This window comes from Fistularia commersonii, chromosome 19 (assembly GCF_037954325.1).
Source record: "Fistularia commersonii isolate RoL2024-O1a breed Wild chromosome 19, RoL_Fcom_v1.0, whole genome shotgun sequence".
NCBI classification, from domain to species: Eukaryota; Metazoa; Chordata; class Actinopteri; order Syngnathiformes; family Fistulariidae; genus Fistularia; species Fistularia commersonii.
This window is the reverse complement of record NC_141302.1, coordinates 11,459,619-11,480,019: the sequence shown is the minus strand read 5'-3', so window position 1 is coordinate 11,480,019 and position 20,401 is coordinate 11,459,619. Positions and strand designations below refer to the sequence as shown.

Sequence of the window (20,401 nt, the reverse complement as noted above, 5' to 3'; positions counted from 1 at the left end):
ACAGAGAAAAAATGGAAAACAATAGTTGCTTGGAACTAAGCTGCACTTTAGTGTCAGTATGTAACCAACTATTGTTTCTAACTTGTGCATGTTGATGTCATGTCTGGAGTGCAGAGCTCCTTCTGGTGGGCATAGTAACAACCCCATGATAAACAGATGTGTGATGTCAAATAAGTAGCGACTGGGTTAGTCAGCAAAGTCAACGCAACAACAACAAAAAAGACTGAGGTGGCCATGAGTCCGTAGTTTACCCTGTGCTTGAATTTTTATCGGAGCAGGTTACAAATGCAGCCACAGGGCGGCACTGGCCTGTGTCTCTCCAAGCTTGCCTTGGGGGGCAGGGAGCAGTGTCTCCCTGTGCCGTTCCCAAGCCCGGATAAATGCAGAGGGTTGCGTCAGGAAGGGCATCCGGCGTAAAACTTTTGCCAAAACCAAACATGCGACTCAACCAAAACTATACCATACCGGATCGGTCGTGGACCGGGTTAACAACGACCGCCATTGGTACTGATGACCTACAGGGTACTAATGGAAATTGGGCGACTGTGGGTCCAAGAACAAGAAGAAGAGGAGGAGTGCGTGTTCGGAAGCAGAGAGGAGGAAAGGAAAGAGCCTGGGACTGAGAGTAGGGACTTTGAATATTGGGACTATGACAGGAAAAGGTAGAGGGTTGGTTGACATGATGCAGAGAAGGAAGGTGGATATACTGTGTGTCCAGGAGACCAGATGGAAAGGCAGTAAGGCTAGAAGCTTAGGAGCAGGCTTTAAGTTGTACTACCATGGTACTGACAAGAAGAGAAATGGAGTAGGAGTTATCTTGAAGGAGGAGTTTGTTAGGAACGTCCTAGAGGTGAAAAGAATGTCAGATAGACTTATGAGTCTGAAACTGGAAATTGAAGGTGTGATGCTCAATGTTGTTAGTGGCTATGCCCCGCAGGTGGGATGTGAATCTGAAGAGAAGGAGAAGTTCTGGAATGAGTTAGATGAAGTGATGCAGAATATTCCCAGAAATGAGAGAGTGGTAATTGGTGCAGACTTCAATGGACATGTTGGTGAAGGCAATAGAGGGGATGAAGAAGTGATGGGCAGATTTGGTATCCAGGATAGGAATGCAGAGGGACAGATGGTGGTAGATTTTGCAAAAAGGATGGAAATGGCTGTAGTGAATACCTTTTTCCAGAAAAAACAGGAACATAGGGTAACTTACAAGAGCGGAGGTAGGAGCACGCAGGTAGACTACATCTTGTATAGACGAGGTAACCTGAAAGAGATCAGTGACTGCAAAGTAGTTGTAGGTGAGAGTGTAGCCAGACAGCATAGGATGGTGGTTTGTAGGATGACTCTGGTGACAAGGAAGATGAAGAGGACAAAGGCAGAGCAGAGGACAAAGTGGTGGAAGCTGAAAAGGGAGGAGTGTTGCATGGTTTTCAGGGAGGAGTTGAGAAAGGGTCTGGGTGGTCAGGGTGAGCTTCCAGATGATTGGACAACAACAGCTAGTGTTATCAGGGAGACAGGTAGAAGAGCACTTGGTTTGTCATCTGGAAGGAAAGTAGATAAGGAGACTTGGTGGAATGAGGATGCAGGAGTGCATACAGAGAAAGCGGTTAGTGAAGAAGAAGTGGGATACTGAGAGGACTGAAGAGAACAGACAGGAGTTCAGGGAGATGCGGCAAAAGGTAAAGATAGAGGTAGCAAAGGCAAAACAAAGGGCATATGATGACTTGTATGCTCGGTTGGATAGTAAGGAGGGTGAGAATGATCTATACAGGTTGGCGAAACAGAGAGATAAAGATGGAAAGGATGTACAACAGGTCCGGGTGATTAAGGACAGAGAGGGGAATGTATTGACAGATGCTAGAAGAGTGATGGGAAGATGGAAAGAGTACTTTGAAGAGCTGATGAATGTGGAAAATGAAAGAGAGGCAAGGGTAGAAGAGATGACTATTGTAGACCACAAAGTAGCACAAATTAGTAAAAGTGAAGTAAGGAAGGCATTGAAGAGGATGAAGAGTGGAAAATCAGTTGGTCCTGATGATATACCTGTGGAGGTGTGGAAGTGTCTAGGAGAGGCAGCGGTAGATTTTCTGACTAGATTATTCAACAGGATCTTAGAGAGTGAGAAGATGCCTGAAGAATGGAGACAAAGTGTGATGGTGCCTATTTTTAAGAATAAAGGGGATGTGCAGAATTGTGGCAACTATAGAGGGATAAAGTTGATGAGCCATACAATGAAGTTATGGGAAAGAGTAGTGGAAACTAGACTGAGAGCAGAAGTCAGCATTTGTGAACAGCAGTATGGCTTCATGCCTTGGAAGAGTACTACAAATGCAGTATTTGCGTTGAGAATGCTAATAGAAAAGTACAGAGAAGGCCAGAGGGTGTCAGGATCTCCTCTCGGCAGCCGAGAGGAAACACGGCTGGGATTAATTCGCAATCGGCGCCAGCTGCAGCAGCTGCCGCTAATCAAGATCCCTATAAAGGGCAGCGGCACACTCTGCCTCGTGCTGGAGGATTGTGGATGTCCCAGACCCCTGTCACACCGGACCCCTACCCTGCCAGGACCGGACCCCTACCCTGTTACGACCGGACCCAGCCGGCCGGTGTAACATCTGACCCAGCCTTGACCTGCCTGGGACCCGTCCTGGTGAGACCCAGTCCTTCCTGCCGTCACCCTGCCTGGAACCCGTCCTGGTGAGACCCAGCCCTGTGCAACTCTGTCTCGGGGCCAGGGGCTTACCAGTGACACCCTACCTGCCGTTCAATCCAAATAAAGCACTTTCAATACAGATTCCTTCTCTGAGGTGTGGTTCCCTGCCCAAGTCCGCCCCCCACGTATCGTGACAGAGGGAGCTGCATTGTGTTTTTGTAGACTTAGAAAAAGCATATGACAGGGTGCCAAGAGAGGAGCTCTGGTATTGTATGAGGAAGTCTGGCGTGGCAGAGAAGTATGTTAGACTGGTGCAGGACATGCATGCTAGCTGTGAGACACTGGTACGGCGTGCTGTAGGGGTAACAGAAGTTCAAGGTGGAGGTGGGACTCCATCAGGGATCAGCTCTGAGCCCCTTCTTGTTCGCAATGGTGATGGACAGGTGAGGTTAGACAGGAATCCCCATGGACCATGATGTTTGCGGATGACATTGTGATCTGTAGTGAGAGCAGACAACAGGTAGAGGAAAATCTAGAGAGGCGGAGGTATGCTCTGGAAAGGAGAGGAATGAAAGTTAGTCGCAGCAAGACAGAATATATGGGTGTGAATGAGAGGAACTCGGGTGGAATGGTGAGGCTACAGGGAGTGGAGATCAAGAAGCTGGAGGACTTCAGGTACTTAGGGTCAACAGTCCAGAGCAACGGAGAGTGTGGAAAAGAGGTGAAGCGACGGGTCCAAGCAGGTTGGAATGGATGGAGAAAAGTGTCAGGGGTGCTATGTGATAGAAGACTTTCAGCCAGAATAAAAGGAAAGGTGTACAAGACAGTGGTGTGACCAGCGATGATGTATGGACTAGAAACTGTTACAATGAACAAAAGACAGCAGGCAGAACTAGAGGTTGCAGAGATGAGGATGTTGAGGTTCTCTTTGGGAGTGACCAGGATGGATAGGATCAGGAATGACTATCAGAGGAACAGCATATGTTAGATGTTTTGGAGAGAAGGTCAGAGAAGCCAGACTGAGGTGGTTCGGTCTTGTACAGAGGAGGGATAGAGAATATATTGGTAGACGGATGCGACCCCTGAAGGGAAAAGCCGAAAGAAGAGGTTACAAAGGTTTAAGGTTGAAACAAATCAAAAACATACCCTCCGATTATCCATCTTTCACAGTTCCTAAAAAAAGAAATAGTGATTCAGCAAACTACATTTTCTTGCAAGTATTCATGTAGTCTGATTCAATTGGTAAATATTCCATCATGGTTGTAAAATTGTCCTGATTTGTCCTGATAATAGGAGCTTTATCTGCATCAAATGGAAGGACATCTGTCACAAAGGTTGATTATTTCTTCATGTTTATTTGTTAAGGTAATTTCTGGACAGATTTATTTAAATACTTGCATGACAGACTAATGAGTAATTTTAAACATGTCATCACTTAATGATGCATTCATCCATTATTGGATGTAAACAGTCAAATAATACATGAGTGACGTTTCATAGGGCGTGCACACAAACACACTCACACAGTAAGTATAAAAAGCAGCATTTTTGCATATAGTTTTATTTCAGACACGACATTTCAGCTCATCTCTTTTTATAAGTGCAAGTGCAGCAAGGACAGACCATGATTGCGTAACATAGCTGTCAGTCAGCCGACTAGAGCTCATTTGCATGGAAAAGAACAGGTTAGCTTGCTGATTTCTCAATGTTGAAGTTCATTAGCAACTAAGCCCAAAGTCTTCTCAGTCACTGGATTATGTCAGCAAATAAGTGTTACTCTGCATTTTAATGTTGTGAAAAAACACATAATGTTACACATTATCTCTAAGTTCACACAAAAAGCCACATTTTAAAAATATAGTCTTGTTAACTATTTTAAGGGACGCAAGGGCGGACGGCCACTGAGCAACAATTTAGCTGCAACAATGGCACAGCTTTTATCTTCAGAGTTGAATTCTCTAATGCATGATATTGTAAGACATAATATATCATCTATCTTTCATCAAAATATTTATTTCTCATAAAAATCAGAAAGCAATGTTTTAGAAAACAAAAGTTCTGTTGCCCCAATAGATGCCTTTTCCTGATTTAATTTAATTTTAGTTAACACATTACATTACATTAAATATAATATTATTTCAAATAACAGTTTTGAACAATCAATATAACAGCTCTTTGACAGATCTAGGCTTTGCCTTATTTATTTGGTGATCCCAATTCTCATCTAGTAGGTTATTAGATACATCATGTGATGGAGAATCTTGGACACATCATCAGTGATGGTACAGCCATCATGATGCTCTCAATGGCTCTCCTCTTGTGTGCACCTCTGATGCCCAGGAGACCGGAGGCCTTATGAAGCCTCCTCCCAGACTGCAACGAGAAGGCATTGTGCAGGCATCGTGCACGCCACCCCCGTCTGTGGCAATCCTCCAATAGCTCTGCATACTTCTCCCTCTTTCTCCCATCGGCTTCCTCCATTCTCTCCTCTCAGGACACTTTCTGTACCAACATGATGTCTTGCTTGGATGACCCTGAGGGCAGGACGATTTCTGGCCCAAGGCTGGTTTCCATGATGTTTTCAGGGAACTTCAGTTGTTTCCCCAGGTCCAACCTTAGCTGCCAGTCCTTTGCTGTTCCCAGGAGACCTGCTTTTGGGCCTTCGGTTGGGGAGGAGGTTGTTCTCCAGCTCTTATGAATGTAATTCCAAGCCCTCACTACAATCGATGGCAGTATTGAAGGACTCAGCAACTGCCTTGGGCGCCCAGTTGTGGCGCCAGCTATAGCGGCCATCTCTGAGTGCTTTAGGATAGCCGCTGAGGATGTGCTCCAGAGTTCCTCTTCCTTGGCACAAGGGACATGGTGGGGTATCAACCTTGCCCCAAAGGAAGAGGTTTGATGAGCTGGGCAGGCCATCGTAGACAGACTGATTGAGAAATCCGATGCGGAGGACTTCAGTCCTCCACAGGCCATGAGCTCTTCCCGTCCATTGCATTTGCCTTATTTATTTGGTGATCCCAATTCTCATCTAGAATATTGCATGGATCCAGCCAAGAGGACACTTTTCAGGGCCTTCAGAGGTCATCAAGATCACTGTCAGTTTAATCTTATTTTGGTTTTCCAGTAGATCACACTAAGCACAGCAAAAGGTCACTGTCCATTTATATCTAAAGCGTAGAAACTAAAAAATAAATTCATGCTAAACCCACTATCTCCTTTCCCTTGTCATCAAAACCAGAACTTTGTAAGAGATCTGTGACCCGCAGGAAAACATCAGGTAATACTGTGTCGATAAAAAGGTGGGATGTATAGATATACTTGAATTATCAACCTTAATTTGTAGAAAAACCTTTCATCATGTCATACTGTTTGATTCGATCAAAAGTCGCTGTCTTCATTATATTCCAATAGTTCAATCTGATCTTTCTTTCCCTCCCCCTTTTGTTCTTCCTTCTCCTGTTCCTCAATATCACTCTTTTCTTTTTTCCTCGACTTGGGCTTTGAGGAAAACTCCCGGTAGATCCCTGTGAGGGCTTTGGCTGCTTCCAAAGACACTTTCAGATTTCCGATCACCACCTCCTGCTCGTCCACGCTCACGACTGGAAGGAGGGACAATGCAGAGAAGCGCAGTGGGTCACATTCAAGCATTATAAATACAATTAGTTATACTTTGTCCCCTATCATTTCTGTAAGACCTTATTTTTCAGCCAAACATAATCTTCCTTCTAACATGTTTGAACTTCAAGGTTGGCATTTTAATAATACAGCCCTCCACAAACAAACAAATCTGCCCTTTGAATATATATTTCCTTTTTTTAGCTGAAAAAAATCTCTTTTGGATATCATGAACAATTTAGTTTTTTCTTCCAAATTCAAGACGTCTTTTCTTTAAATATTGCCATCTTGGTCTTTTTAAGTCATTGTAGTGAATTATATCCTGCGCTGATTGTGATGCATTTCTGAATATTGCCACAAGGGGGCCCTTTGGGCCACCAAACCAATAAGAACTGGTTCTTTGTTAGGTTGGTATTCATTTGAATATTCAACATCGACAATGTAACTTTCATCAGCCGCATAAACGCCTACTGTTTATTTGTCTCTCGATGACATCATTTCCTGTGAGCAGAAGCTCCTGGAGGTCCAGGAAAGCGTGTCCGACGTCCAAGCATTCGTCATCATCCTCCATTGGTTCACTGACTACTGTGAACTTCAACCTGCCGGTACATGTGACATACTGTTGTGAAAAATCGATGGGGAGCAGAGACTCCTTTGTTTACTTTAAGGCAGTGGTTCTTAACCTTGTTGGAGGTACTGAACCCCACCTGTTTTACATGCGCATTCACCGAACCCTTCTTTATTGGATCGAGGATCGTTTTGTTGATGGGTACAAAGAACAGGCAGAGTAGCCTTTTCATTGAATCTGGCTCCCGTCACCTTGAATTCAGCAAGCGCTATGTTCTCGTAGTTCCCATCTCCATGCAGCTTAAGGAAGCCTTCCCTTAGTTTTGCCGGTGCTGGACTAGAATTGCTCATCTTGTCTTTTTGCAAATCATGCAGTTAGGACATCGATTCCAATCACGTTCCGTCATACATGTGAATCCGTATTGTACGTATTCTTCCGACCGCTTTCTTTTTTTGCCCGACATAATCAGTATCAAGGGATTAAAATATTAAGAAAGAAATCACATGACGTACCATCACGACAGTCACAAGTTACTACAACTGAGCGCGCCAAAATCCCTGCAGCACGGATAGGCCAAGCTATGTAGCGTGATCACCTGCAGCCAGTGATGTCATCACCAATGTGTGTCTTGACCTCCGCCGAACCCCTGAGACTGACCCACCGAACCCCTGGGGTTCGATCGAACCCAGGTTAAGAACCACTGCTTTAAGGAGTGAAATGTGCAACTGAATGTGCAGATAAACAAGTTGTACTACCGGCCCTTGTTTGGGTCGCTGCCCTCCAGCATGGTGTAAAGATAGTGCCTCAGTGGAGCCAACTGCGAGCCGTCCACATAGATCACTGACAGAAGCCAAAGGGGCAGATTTAGAGTGGGAATAAAACATGTTCTCCTATAAAAAGCCGCGAGTCTCACCTCTCGTGAAGTTGTAGTGAATCTCCTCTCCCTCCATGGGTTTGCGGAGGGACATGGGGGTCTCGGTTGTTTCCATCGGAACGCCTAGCAGACGATACTCCACATAGACACGTTGCACCGACTCGTCCAGTGCCACGTTTGAGGACGGTTCCAGGGTCAGCGACAGGATTTCCACCCGGAGCTTGTTGCCCTACAATGGCGATGTTGAAGATGCGTTTAAAGGGCATTGACCCTGGCTAAAATTCTCTCTGTGTATATTAGAGTCTTACACTGTCATATTGAAAATAGCCCAAGAATAGAAAAGAAATGTTTTAAATAAAATCTTGAATAAATGCCTTTGTTTTAGATGTATGATAAGAGACTCTGAAAGCAGCTGATAGTTTTTGAGGTAATTTCCTTTCTTTTTTCCTGACATGCACTGCTATTTCACTAAATTTAAGTTTACTTTGAATTTTTGTCATTTTATTGAATGACTGGTGGCATTGAGACAGAATGGTTAGTGCTTCTGCGTCACAACAGGAAGGTCCCGGGTTTGATTACGACAGGGAACCTTTCTGTATGGAGTCTCCACGTTCTCCCAACATCTGCTTGGATTTCAGGAGGCTCAATGGCGATCCTAAATTCCCAATATGTGTAAAAGTGAGAGTGAATAGTTGCCGGCTCTGTGATAGCTTTTCCAACCAGTCCAGTGCAGGGATAGCGCTTTAGATAATGAATGAATTAATTCATGAATATCTTTGAGAATTTTTTGTTCTTATGCCATTCTGCCTGTAGAGGGTTTATTGAGCTCCGTGTCTCAATGCAAAACAGGCCTCGGGGTGAAACTACTTCACGGACGGGAAAGTACCTTTCTCGTTCTTTGTTTCGGAGGGATGATGACTATGTCACTTCGTGAGGAACTCGAATCCGAGGTTTCGCTCTGCTCCGCAGCTGCTGACACGAGGAACAAATCACAATTAATGCCAACTTGGTTCAGCAGCTTTCCTTGCCTAATGGAAGCTGATGACCTTTTGATTGTTCTTTAACTTTCACTAGAAAGAAGTAGCTCATGATACCGTTAACCTTTTACAATTTGTTTGTGTCATCAAATTTACTCCAGGAAATCGTATGTCAGACATTGAAATCAGGAAAGAAATCTACTAAACAAAGACTTGCTGTGCTAATTGGCAAAATTGTCTCAGCTTTAACATGTACTATTTACTTGTTTGTTTAACTGAAGGTGATTTTTCACACAAATGATTAATTATTATTAAAATGATTAATTTGGTTGACAAAATGAGCAATTTCTCACTGATTTGTAGGTTTTCTTTTGTTTAATTTTAATGAATTTCATTCTGACGTTAAAAAATATATGTATGACATATATATATACTCCACTTCCTTCAGGTAAAGTCTGGATTATTTAAACGTTGATGTCAGTCTAATAGACTCTTGGCTTTTTTATCACAGTTTGGAATATGATGAAATATCCTTTCTGTAGTGAAAAAAGTGATAGCCAAATTTTCAAATGAATGGATTAAGGAATTACAAAAATGAAGATTTTCTTTGACAAAACAATAAGTCACGCCAAATAAAAAAAGCATTGAGTCTAAGAAATTCAAAATATTAATAGAATAGGATAGAAGAGAATGGGGATCAGTGTTGTGTTAGTCAGTCATTACCACTCTTCTCCTCTTCCTCTTCATCCATTGACACCTGATCCGAGGAGGGAAGGTCCTGAAGGGCAGAAAGCGCACAAAACAACCAGTTTATAATAACAGTCATTTTCCTTATTTGACATTTTTAGGCGTCCCGTGAGACACTTTTGGAGACGAGAGTTGCCGTGCCTGGATCCTGGTGTCGCTGGCAGAGCTTATCCTGGACGACAGGACAGGTGATCGTCTGGAAGGTGTTTCTCCTGAAGATCTACGGATTAGATACTTTCATTACATATCTGTCATAGAAGACAGGAAAACCTTTCAAATAGTTCCTTTGAATATATTCATGAGGAATCCCCAAGTTGATGTGATAATTCAGAAAAGGTTTATTTACTTTTTAACAGGTGACCTTCCGGTTGACCTCTTCTTGTCCTGGCGAGGGATGATTTGCTCCGGTTTAACGTGCAATGAAGTTTTCTGTCTGTCTGCCGGAGGCTGAGCCGGCCAACACAGCACACAAGGAAAGCCCAGACACGTTCTCATTATCACAGGCTGCATTTTTAAATAGATCAAAAGCACTTTACTGCTGTTAACATAAAACCCACCCAGGCTTTTGTCTCCTTCTTCACCGCTTTAGTTTCTCCGGGCTCAAGTTGCTGCATCTGTGGGAAAAAAAGACCGGTAGCGAAATGGGCCTCAGGCTACTTAATAGGGAGCGTCAGCGAAAACACAGTTTTGTGATTTAACTCAATGGCCCACTAAATCACTTTTTAACTTTTTACCTTGTATTTTTAATAATCTAGACTGAAGAATGGCCATCAGGGAATGAGTATTATGTCAGTAAATTTGCAAAGAGTGCTCTGTGGAACAGTCTCAGGTGTGCAAATGAGGAAAAATATTAAATTGAAAGGATCTGCTCTGAATCTGATTGTTGACATTAAATAAGTTATATTCGACTGGGTTGGGTGAATATCTATGAATGTGAATGAGTCAGATCAAGTCAAAATCTGAATCAAGTCAGATTTTATTTATATGTCACCCAATTACAACCCATTTGTTTGATGACACTCTCTTCTCTTCAGGGAAAATAAAATGAGATGTATCGATTTCACAGTTTGTTACGGTTCTTTCTTGCGTTATAAAAATCGTCACCAGGATTAATTGTGGACACAAAATCTCTTCTATTCCACAGTGAAGTGACCTTGAGACTTGCATAGTCAACATGATACCCTTTCCCTGATGAAAACTGGACATAACTGGATGTGATTCTTGTGAAAATGGTCTTTCAGTATCTCCTTACATCACTCACACTGACCGGCAAACTTTTCCAAAATGATATGAATCACCTTAACTCTGGGCTTGGCTACAGGCTTGTGTGACTCTGGAGTCTCTTCTTCCCGCCCCCCGATGGCCTCCACCGCTCTAATCTGCCGTTCCACCCCTTTTCCAGGTCTCCAGAGTGTGTCTGCCGGCGGTTGAAATGGGTACTTCCATTTTATCATCACCCTGACCATCCCCCGGGGTCCACCAGCTGCATCGCGCAGAACATAGTCACCTGGCAGAAGAGCGGGACAAACGCATGGTTGTCAGTTAAAATTTTTCCATAAAATTTCCTAGATTTTCCAGTTTGAGAGACACTCTTTTGTAAAATGAGTTTCATTTAATTTTCCCCTTTCTCTCCGTAACTCACGAGTTGCTATAACTTCTTTCTCCAGGAAACATTCAAGCTCAAATAAGTAAAAATAATTATTCTAAAATGCAGAATGTTACAGCGGGGTCAGCGTATCCTTCTCTTGCCTGGAAGAAGATAACGGGTACTTTCAAAGATTGCAGGAGGTCATTTGGATCCTCACCTCTAATCTCCCCGCCTGTGGCCAGAACTTGCAGCGGGATGGGGGTTTTGGCGAGATACGCCGGTGGTGTCTGGTCTTCGCTGTCGTCAAACACATACACCCACAGACTGCTGGACCTGGACAAAAAAATGTAATGGAAAAATTTCCCATAATTTTTTTCAACCTCTTTATCTGGCACGCGTTTTTTATTTGTTGAATTAAGTTGGGATTAGAAAGGCAACAGATGTATTGAAACTACTTTCAACATAAATATGAGTTCAAATAGGGATGATTATGATGTATCGCTTTTACAAAATAATGTATCTTAGTGTGCAGCAAAGCTTAAAAACTATCCCTACTTTGTGTCTCATTGCTGTCAATGATTGGCGTAAATATTGTGAAGAATGGATTAATAAATAAAAAAACAAATAAACCCATAAGGACCCAATAGTCTCAAAAAAGTACTTCCTAATAACAGTTCAGAGCTTGTGACTTACCTGTTTTTTTTTTCAATCAATTACATTTTTTTTTCATATCAATGCACGAGTGTTAAAAATAAACAAAAGATTGTTCAAGTGATGAAATGTGATCATTTTACTTGGGAGCAAATTTTTGTCATTTCTTGGACACGGCTGTGTCACTTTATAATGTTGCCATGTGTGTATTTGTACCGCAGACGTACCTCATGTACTCAAGCACGTCAGCGGTTGCTGCCAGCGGGAAGCTGCAGGCATCGTTGAAAACCGGGCTTGTGGAGCAAGGCACTGTTTGAGACACGTGAGGCGGCAAGTCGTAGAACCTGTATGTCAGGTAGGCATCAGGAAGTAATCCTGGCCAGCGCGCGCTGAGGCCCACACAGCGCTCCAACACAACCATTAACTCATTGGGTATCCCTCCGCCGTAGTCATGCAACTCCTTTGTAAAACACAATCAATGTCACAGATAGTGTTCATTATGACAAACGGCATATGGTGCTTTAAAGGGTAAAACTTGGTTATCATCTCAAATAATTAAACTGATAATTTTGTGCATTTTAAAGAAAAGACTGAAATCTGCAAAAAACACTGCAAATAATCAGAAAATGAAAAATAAAGAAAAAAAAAAAGTTGAATCCTGTCAAACTGGTCAAACCCCAATCCTGATCAACATCCTTCAGAATGAAAATGTGTTGTTGTGACTGAGTGACGTGCGGTGAGGCTCATGACTGGTGAGGCACTGACGTCATCACTGCATGTCTCTTCTTCATATTTGAACAATGAGTGTGAATTTTTTTTAGCGATTTGGAAAAAAAAAAAAAAAAAAAAAATCTTCATTTTGGATTTTTTTCTTTCTGTGATGACAGGTGAGGCCCGGCCCCCCCGACTGCACTGACTGCACGTCACTGTTGTTATGTGTTTGCAGTATAAACCAGGCATTGTCTCCTATGGTCAGCCAAGAGGAGAACATTAAAAAACAATTCCGCATGTAATTGTATGATGTCAGTTTAATTTCCTCCAACAAGGTGCAATATTCAGGAAATATGATAAAATGAAAATGAATGTAATTCATGTGTGAAAAATAAGTTATTTCTCATCTACCTTGTGTCCACTGTTCTGCCAGAAGGCATCCATCTGTGCTGGACTCCCGTACGTTGCCATCATCCCTACTTTTTTTCTGTCCTCCGCCATGTCCATGGGCTCGGCAGGAGGGAAGAGGCGAACCCAAAATTCCAAAACTCCAATTATTCCGCCCTCGGGGTCTTAGAGGGACAAAGGGGAGGCAGAGATGATACTTTTTTTGCAAATGAGACAAACTACCATGCGGTCGATCGGATCCATCTGCTCGGCAGGAGGAAAAAGTATAGATTTTGAAAAAAAATAGAATATAATTCATCTTTTCTGCAAGGTCTAAGATATAAAACAAATATGCATATTGGGTTATATTCATGGAGTGTATCATACTATGTGTTTTATCACTGGACATGTGAAAGCTTTAACCTCTCAGCACTGAGCCAAATTATGAATCTTCAGTAGATAAACAGTTATAGTAAATCATACGATATGATTTTAGATATATATCATAATATTGTGTGCATAATGCATTCTGAAAATATACAACTAAATAGTACAAGAACAAAATGTACAATATTTCCAACTGAGGTGCCGTGGAGCTGGAAGTACAAAGTGATGTCATGTGAAAATATTTAACTAAAATCATATTTTCATTTGATTTCAGTGCAAGTGTCTGATCAGTATCTGCAGAAAAAAATGTATTATTCCCGTACCCGTGATGTTGGCCTGTCCACTGGATCGCTCTCCTCTCTTCTCCATGGCACCCGTGAGCCAAATCTGCCCACTTCCGTGTGTTACGAACCTGACCCCTCCCAATGCCTGGTGCAACTCCACACTGACCCTTGACCCCTGAGCCGCCAGCCTGCCCAGATCGTGTGGCGTCAGCGCGTAGCGGGAGGTGAAGCCATAGTTGGGCTGGCTGCCCGACAGCAGAGGGGTGGAGTGAACCTCGAAGTCCAAGAAGCTGTACGTGCAAAAGGTCACGATGTCCTCTAGTCCGTCCACTCCTGGACGGAGGATGCCCATGTCTCGGAGTCCTCCGGGGGTGAACATAGCAGACTGGAGATCCAAAGACAGCAGTTAAAGAGGAAGGACAAAACCGGCATCGGTGAGGCAACGACGTGTGAGTCCCTTGTTAACCTTAATATGAAGTTCCATCAGTGACTCTCCGGCCCTCAGCTGGGAAAAAGACAAATCATCCTCAATGGGCTGTACCACCTCCTGGTCCCCTGCTGGCCAGGTGTACTGAACTGGTATGGTCCGTTTGTAGTTCCTGGGACTGTAGGCTAACTCCTTTAACTGGGCTTCAGGGTAACAATCAAAGAACAAGACAATCACAACAGGCTAATAAAGCAAAAGCTGTAAGTTGAACAAATACACCAAATGCTTAAACAAACACTTCATACTTGTTAATAAGGGTTATCAGAATTAATATTACTATGATTTCGTGCAATAACTATTTTTCCAAGATATATCAATATCAATACATCTTCTACAGTGCTGTCTTTATCCATGTTTCCAAATTCTATGTAAAACATGAATTCCTATGCAGGACTCAACCAGACCATTGAGGGCCATATACCCAAAAATAGAGAGCAATCCTGACATTCAGTAACACACACACACACAAACACTTGTGAGTTACTATCAGTAAAGGTGACCTGCCTAAAAAAACAAAATTTGCATGAAACTTATTATTAAAAGAAGGTAATATTTATCCAAAAATTATAAAATAGACAAAGCATAATTGCAAAAAAGTGTAAAAGTCTAAGTCTAAAAGTCTAAAAGTGTTTTTCCACATTTTTGCTATATGATGAACCTACAAGTTGTCCCGTCTTGTCTCTGTTCTTGTACATGTGTACACAAGTTTTCTGCTTAAAACCTACATACTCTCTATGTCCTCTGTATTTGGCAGGTAGTAAACTAAATTCTGTCAGTATTCAAACTCCACTTGGAACTATCCAAACCTTGCAATGTGTTGATCTGTAAAGCTCTTTTAGCTAAAAGTTTGTCTTTCTCTGCCATCCTGGCCTTGACCTGCTCCCCGTCCTTCTCAATCTTCTGGTTAATGGTGTTCAGCTCCTCCTTTTAGGTGGAAACAGACAGAATAAAAAAAGCGAAGAATTGAGAAAAACAGCGCATTGAAATTCACCACCTTGCATGCATGTGTTGTTACCTGCAAGTCTTTATTGATCCGGTGCTCCAGTAATAGGAGGTGCCTTGTTTTTTGCAATTCCAGCACGGTTTCGGCGTGCTGCGCCTGGACGGTGGTCAGCTCTTGAGTGGAGTCGTTTAAATTCCCACCAGCCACGAGGAATTGTAGACCTTCTCTGCTCTCCTGCTGCATCCTGAACATCTGCGGTTTTGGGAACAAGCGAAAAAGTCCTTCCAAGTGGATATTTGACAAGAAGTCACTTGATGAGAGGTTAACTTATTATTTCCATCAATGGTATGAAGCTATCAGTTATATGGAATTATAGGCAATTTGTTTTATTTGCAAGTATCACTGAAACTGATGTCTGAATCTGAGGATCATAAAAACATTATCACATTTAATGGGAAATGATGGGAAGGGAAATACTTCTTGGTACTTTGCAATGCGAGCGTCCAAAAAATTGATATATTTCAGAAAATGGGAGCTCAAACCTTGATCTGCAAAAGAGTTTCACTGAGCTCCTCCACACTCATGTCAAATTCCTGAAACAAGAGCGAAAATCAGAACGGGAACCTTCATGTTATGACACATGAATACACACTCCCACTTGTTGAGGATGGTTGCTGCAAGTGTATATTATGTATATTTCAATATTTTTCTTTTCTTACATTTGAGACAGAGTCCAGCTTGCCCTGCAGGACAGAGACCTGCTTTTTGTACCGGAGAACCTCCTGCTCCAGACACCCCTGTGTCTCTCTTGACGTCACACACACATCTGGATAAAACATCATGGGGCAACAGGATGAAATAAGTTGGATGTAAAATGTATTAGTTGGCGCGTAAATTTGGTAATATATTTCTCTTCCTGAACTCGATTGAGTTCCACCTAGTTGTCTAATTTCTTACTTTCAGCCTGTGCAAACAAAATCAAACCATTGGGGCAGTATATATACTGTATGCATATGTATGTGTATGATAATTTGCTTATTTACAGTACATGTCGTAGTGCATTAAATGGTAAATAGCCTCCACTTACGTAGTGGTTTCACACCTAGATTGCATCAGCCCAGTGACACACACAAACTCTGATGGCAGAGCTGTCGTGCAAGGCTCTAACAAGGCCTGTTGTGAGCAACTCCGGCCCGACAGCACTTCGGTGTGCGGGCAGGACGGGGACAGAATCCGTTCGACAAGCCAACCGAGCCCCAGAAACATTAGAATTATAGATATCGAGCCAACGAATGTGTTATACCATGGTGAAAGAAATATTGAGCCGTTACCTAAAAAAAATACACAAAATGATAAGAAAATTAGCAAAAAATGTATTTTCTCTTAGAGGTAGAAAAAAAAAAGAAAATAATGATAAGCTTCTCCTCATTTGTATTTCTTTTGCAGGATATTATTATATGCCCCTCCAGTGTTGTTTTTTTTTTTTTTGAAGCTCCAAACTTAATAGTCTCTGTGATGCAAATTCAAACCTGCTACTCCTTGTATCCTCTCCTCCAACGCCTCCTTCTCCTGTCTCAGCTGCTCTTTCTCCAGCTCCACCCTGGCTCTCTCCTCCCTCTCCCTTTGCAGAAGTCCCTCCAGTATCTTGATCTCCACATTCTCCCCCGGATCCTCCCCAGTTTTGTTCCCTTCTGTCTGCCCTTCTCGGCCAGCATGCTGGCCATGACCAGATAAAGTGCTTGTGAAAAGAAAGACACAGATCTCGGTCAGTGACATTTTAGGGCCGCTTGCATCATGCAAAGATAACCGACAACAACTCACTTATCCAGAAGGGTGTCATAATTTTCCTTTATCAGATCTCTTTCACCTTCCAGATCAGATATTCGCTCTTGCAGCTGAAGGAGAAAAGCAAAATACCAGACACTATAACATACCATGTCTGTGTGTGTGCACCTGTGCGTGTGTGTGTGTGTACTTTGTTGAGGTTCTCTGCAGACAAAGTAGCTGTAGAAAGCTGTCCCTCCAGCTCCAACCCCCGCTGCCTCTCCTGCTTCAGCTTCTCTGTCAGCTCCTCCACTTTCTCCAGCAGAGCATCGTGGCTTCCCCTCAATGACCTCTGAGTCTGGGCGAGTCGGCGGGTGGACAGGTCAGGGGTGAAGTTATTCACCATCAAGGAGATCACGCTTTACATGTGTGGGTGTTTTGCCGTTACCTCCTCGAGCTGATTTTCATAAGCCTGGTAGGAAAAAATAGATAGCGATATGAAAACAGACAGGATCCTTGAGGGGATGAATTCCTCGTTCGCGAGCTTGTACCTCCTGCAGGTCCTTGAATTTCTCCTGGGTGACCCTCAGGGCCGTGCTCTTGTCCGAAAGCTGCTTTTGCAAGCGGATCAGGTCCACGTTCTCTCTGATCGTAGTTCTGATCGGGGAAATACAACGTCACGGCATGAATGTTAGCTGTGTTTTCATACATATTCGATGGGATTCTTATACACGGATCCCTGGATCAGATCAGTCCCTCGACAAAAAGCCCCTCAAATTCGCACATTCATAGTGCCAGTGATGTAATGTGGTTCATTGCAATTAGAAATGTATTATAATTAAATACTCCATTGACCTGACGTGTTGAATTGTCTCATGACTTTCCTCAGGAAAATACTTCAAGCAGGTATTTGTTTGCAAATTGACATTGTCTCCTATTTTCATATTGTAGTATCTTTATGTATATAAGACGATTATAATGACCTTGAAGGTAGTCCTATTGGTTACCATTCATTGTGCTAAGCTAACTAGTGAGAGATGGCTGTCAAGGCTACCTGTGACACACATAGGTAACCTTCTTATTGATAGAAAAGGGTAGAATTTCCCCTGTAATAAAATAAAATAAAATAAGAAAAAAAATAAAAATAAAGTAAAATAAAATAAAATAAGATAAAATAAAGTAAAATAGGAACATCCCTTACATAACGCTGTGAAATATCCTTTTATGAAATTGACTTTGAGCCAACTGAGGGTATTTGAGGGTATCCTGAAAGTACATTTATTTGTACGTGTATATGTCTTAAACTTGAATAACTTCTGTGTGAAAGAATACAAAAGGAACCACAATCCGAAACGAGAGCTGCATGAGTTGTATCCATTTTTCTACATTTCTCCCGTCGCCACCTGTGTCTCTCGGCCTGCTGCTTCCTCATCTCTTTCATGGTCCCCTCCATCTCTCTCTCCTTCTCCCTGAGGGAGTCTCTGAGGGCCTGCGCCGTCAGCTCCAGCTCCGCCATCCTCACCTGCTCCGTCACACTGGCCCTACTGGGGGGGCGGGTGGCAGAAATGGAAAGCAAAGGGGGTGCTTTAAATACCGCTAAAACTCAAAAGTGCATTATCACTCTCTGACGCGTACAATCTTTCGATCTCTGCTCTGGTGTCTTCTAGGGAGGCGCCGTAGCGAGCTGGAGCTGTCTGGGCCGCCCTCCTTACACCAGTCTCCCCTTCACTGTTTTTACCTGAAAGATATCACAAACAGGCGGGGTTAAGTTCAGTGGTCTTCTCTACACACACCTCACCTTCACACACCCGCCGACTACCTCTGTTGTTCTTGTACGGCGTACGCCCACCCAGATCCATGATGGATTGCTTGGCCAGCATGAGCTTGTTCTGCAGGACTCCTTTCTGGCTCTCCAGTGTGGCCACTCGGGCCTCCAGCTCGTCTATGGTGTCCTCCATGTCCCTATCCTTGACGCCGCCGGATCCGGGGCGCGTCTGACGAACGCGAATCAGCCTAGTGGAGATCCTGGGAAGTGAAGGAAGGTCTCACAATGACCTGCCGATTGTAATTTTCTTGGCGATGTTCAAGCGTGCCTGTGCACCACCTGCGTAACTTCTGCTCTTGCGTGCGCGTGTACTGTCTCAACGCGCTGTTCTCCTCTTGCAGCCGGAGACACAGGTCCTCCAGGTGCTCCCTGGGAAACCGAAACAGCCGCTGAGGATCGGCTGCACGGGAAAGAAGAGGATTTTATGAGAAGAAGCACAGAAAAGTGGGGATACATAGGCTGTCGCTTAAAATCTGAAATGTGAGTTGAAGTGCGAAGCCGATTTTCACCTTTTATCCTCGTGGAGTGATGCTTCTTCCATGGTTTTAAATCACGGACGTTATCTGCAAGCAGAATGTCCAGTTTTTTTAGTAGCTGACTTTTCAACACCGCAAGATTTACTTAATTCACCAACACGCACGACAAACTGCACAAACCTGGGACGGCTGGCATCAAACCTCCCCTCATCAATCCCACGTCTCGGACCGGGAGATCCCCGGCCGTCTCATCCGCCACCGGTGACATCAGCCTCGCTGTAGAAAACTGTTCACCAGGCTCAATCCAGAGGAACAACTGCTAGATTAGTAAAATACACTTGGATCAGTCATTCAGTTTGATACACACACACACATATACAGAACTGTCTCAGAAAATTAGAATAATGTGATAAAGTCCTTAATCTTCTGTAATGCAATTAAAAAAAACAAAAATTACTTTTTCATGATATTCTAATATTTTGAGATAGGATTTTTGAGTTTTCTTAAGATGTAAGCCATAATCAGCAATATTAAAATAATAAAAGGCTTGCAATATTTCAGTTGATTTGTAATGAATCCGGAATGTATGACATTTTTGTTTTTGTAATTGCATTACAGAAGATAAAGAACTTTATCACAATATTCTAATTTTCCGTGACATTCCTGTATATATAGATAGATAGATATACATGATATATATATTTTTTATAAATACATTTCAAAGGTTATTGCTGGTTAAACACAGATGTAACCAACTATTTGAACTCTGGCCTATTTAGGCCACTGAACTACGATACAAATACAGCCGGTAAATGTACTATACTGAAGTCACTGTGTAATCTTAAAGTTAACATGTGCGAATGAATCAGCGTGCAACTAATGTCTTGACTCGTGATGATACAAGAGAGAGTTCAGAGTGCTGTTCGGTCATAAATACTTAATCCCTGATTTTTCTTTCTCAGAATTACCCTTTGGTCAAAGACTGCTTTGACCAAAACCATAGCAGTACATTTCACATTTAATCTAAGTCACTAGATATACGACTTCTTTAGTCAGTCTGGTTTTGTCTGGTTTTTAGGACTAGTATCTGTTTTGAATCTGATTTTCTTTGTAAATGCATCTTTAATTTGATTAATATTAACTTACCGTGGTTTGGTAGCTCACAGCACCTGCGCAAATGTTTTTGCTGATGTCCCGAGTACCTTATCGTCTCCCCCTGTGTCTTCGCCCTGTACTTGGATGATATGTAATCCCCTCTTCATCCCCTCCGCTTCTTTCTTCAAACCCCCCCCCTAAATTCGTTCAAGGCACGTGCCTGTGTGCGTGCACGTATGTATGCGTGTGTGTGTGCAACGATGTGTTTTGCCTCCTCTCACACTCGAAGTCCTCCGTTCTCCATCTGCCACGGGGGCTAATCCTGTCTGTATTTATCAGATTAAGTGCCTGCTCGGTTCTGGGCTCTAGCAGCAA

General features: G+C 42.9%; 1 protein-coding gene across 4 annotated transcripts; it reads right to left on the bottom strand.

Annotated features, from left to right (window-relative positions):
- Positions 1-4,049: 4,049 nt before the first annotated feature.
- rpgrip1 (RPGR interacting protein 1) lies at positions 4,050-20,393 on the bottom strand. 4 transcript variants are annotated; one of them, XM_086166094.1, is made up of 31 exons: positions 20,308-20,393; positions 19,112-19,247; positions 18,965-19,018; positions 18,735-18,855; positions 18,450-18,655; positions 18,266-18,368; positions 18,034-18,174; positions 17,182-17,287; positions 17,079-17,102; positions 16,842-16,988; positions 16,688-16,761; positions 16,396-16,604; positions 15,586-15,692; positions 15,409-15,459; positions 14,939-15,118; positions 14,730-14,847; positions 13,903-14,066; positions 13,476-13,821; positions 12,790-12,950; positions 11,895-12,127; positions 11,234-11,349; positions 10,727-10,935; positions 9,986-10,042; positions 9,775-9,875; positions 9,570-9,648; positions 9,405-9,459; positions 8,591-8,676; positions 7,744-7,933; positions 7,586-7,670; positions 6,734-6,861; positions 4,050-6,246 (listed from the first exon to the last, which is right to left on the bottom strand). In XM_086166094.1, exons 2-31 carry the CDS (start codon positions 19,197-19,199, stop codon positions 6,026-6,028), a joined length of 3,960 nt encoding a protein of 1,319 aa, XP_086022220.1. In that variant the 5' UTR covers positions 19,200-19,247; positions 20,308-20,393; the 3' UTR covers positions 4,050-6,025. The 4 variants fall into 4 exon arrangements, with proteins under 4 accessions (XP_086022220.1, XP_086022218.1, XP_086022219.1 ...); XM_086166092.1 differs by lacking the exon at positions 20,308-20,393 and adding an exon at positions 20,078-20,166 and having other exon boundaries at positions 19,112-19,250; XM_086166093.1 differs by lacking the exon at positions 20,308-20,393 and adding an exon at positions 20,078-20,146.
- Positions 20,394-20,401: the final 8 nt, after the last annotated feature.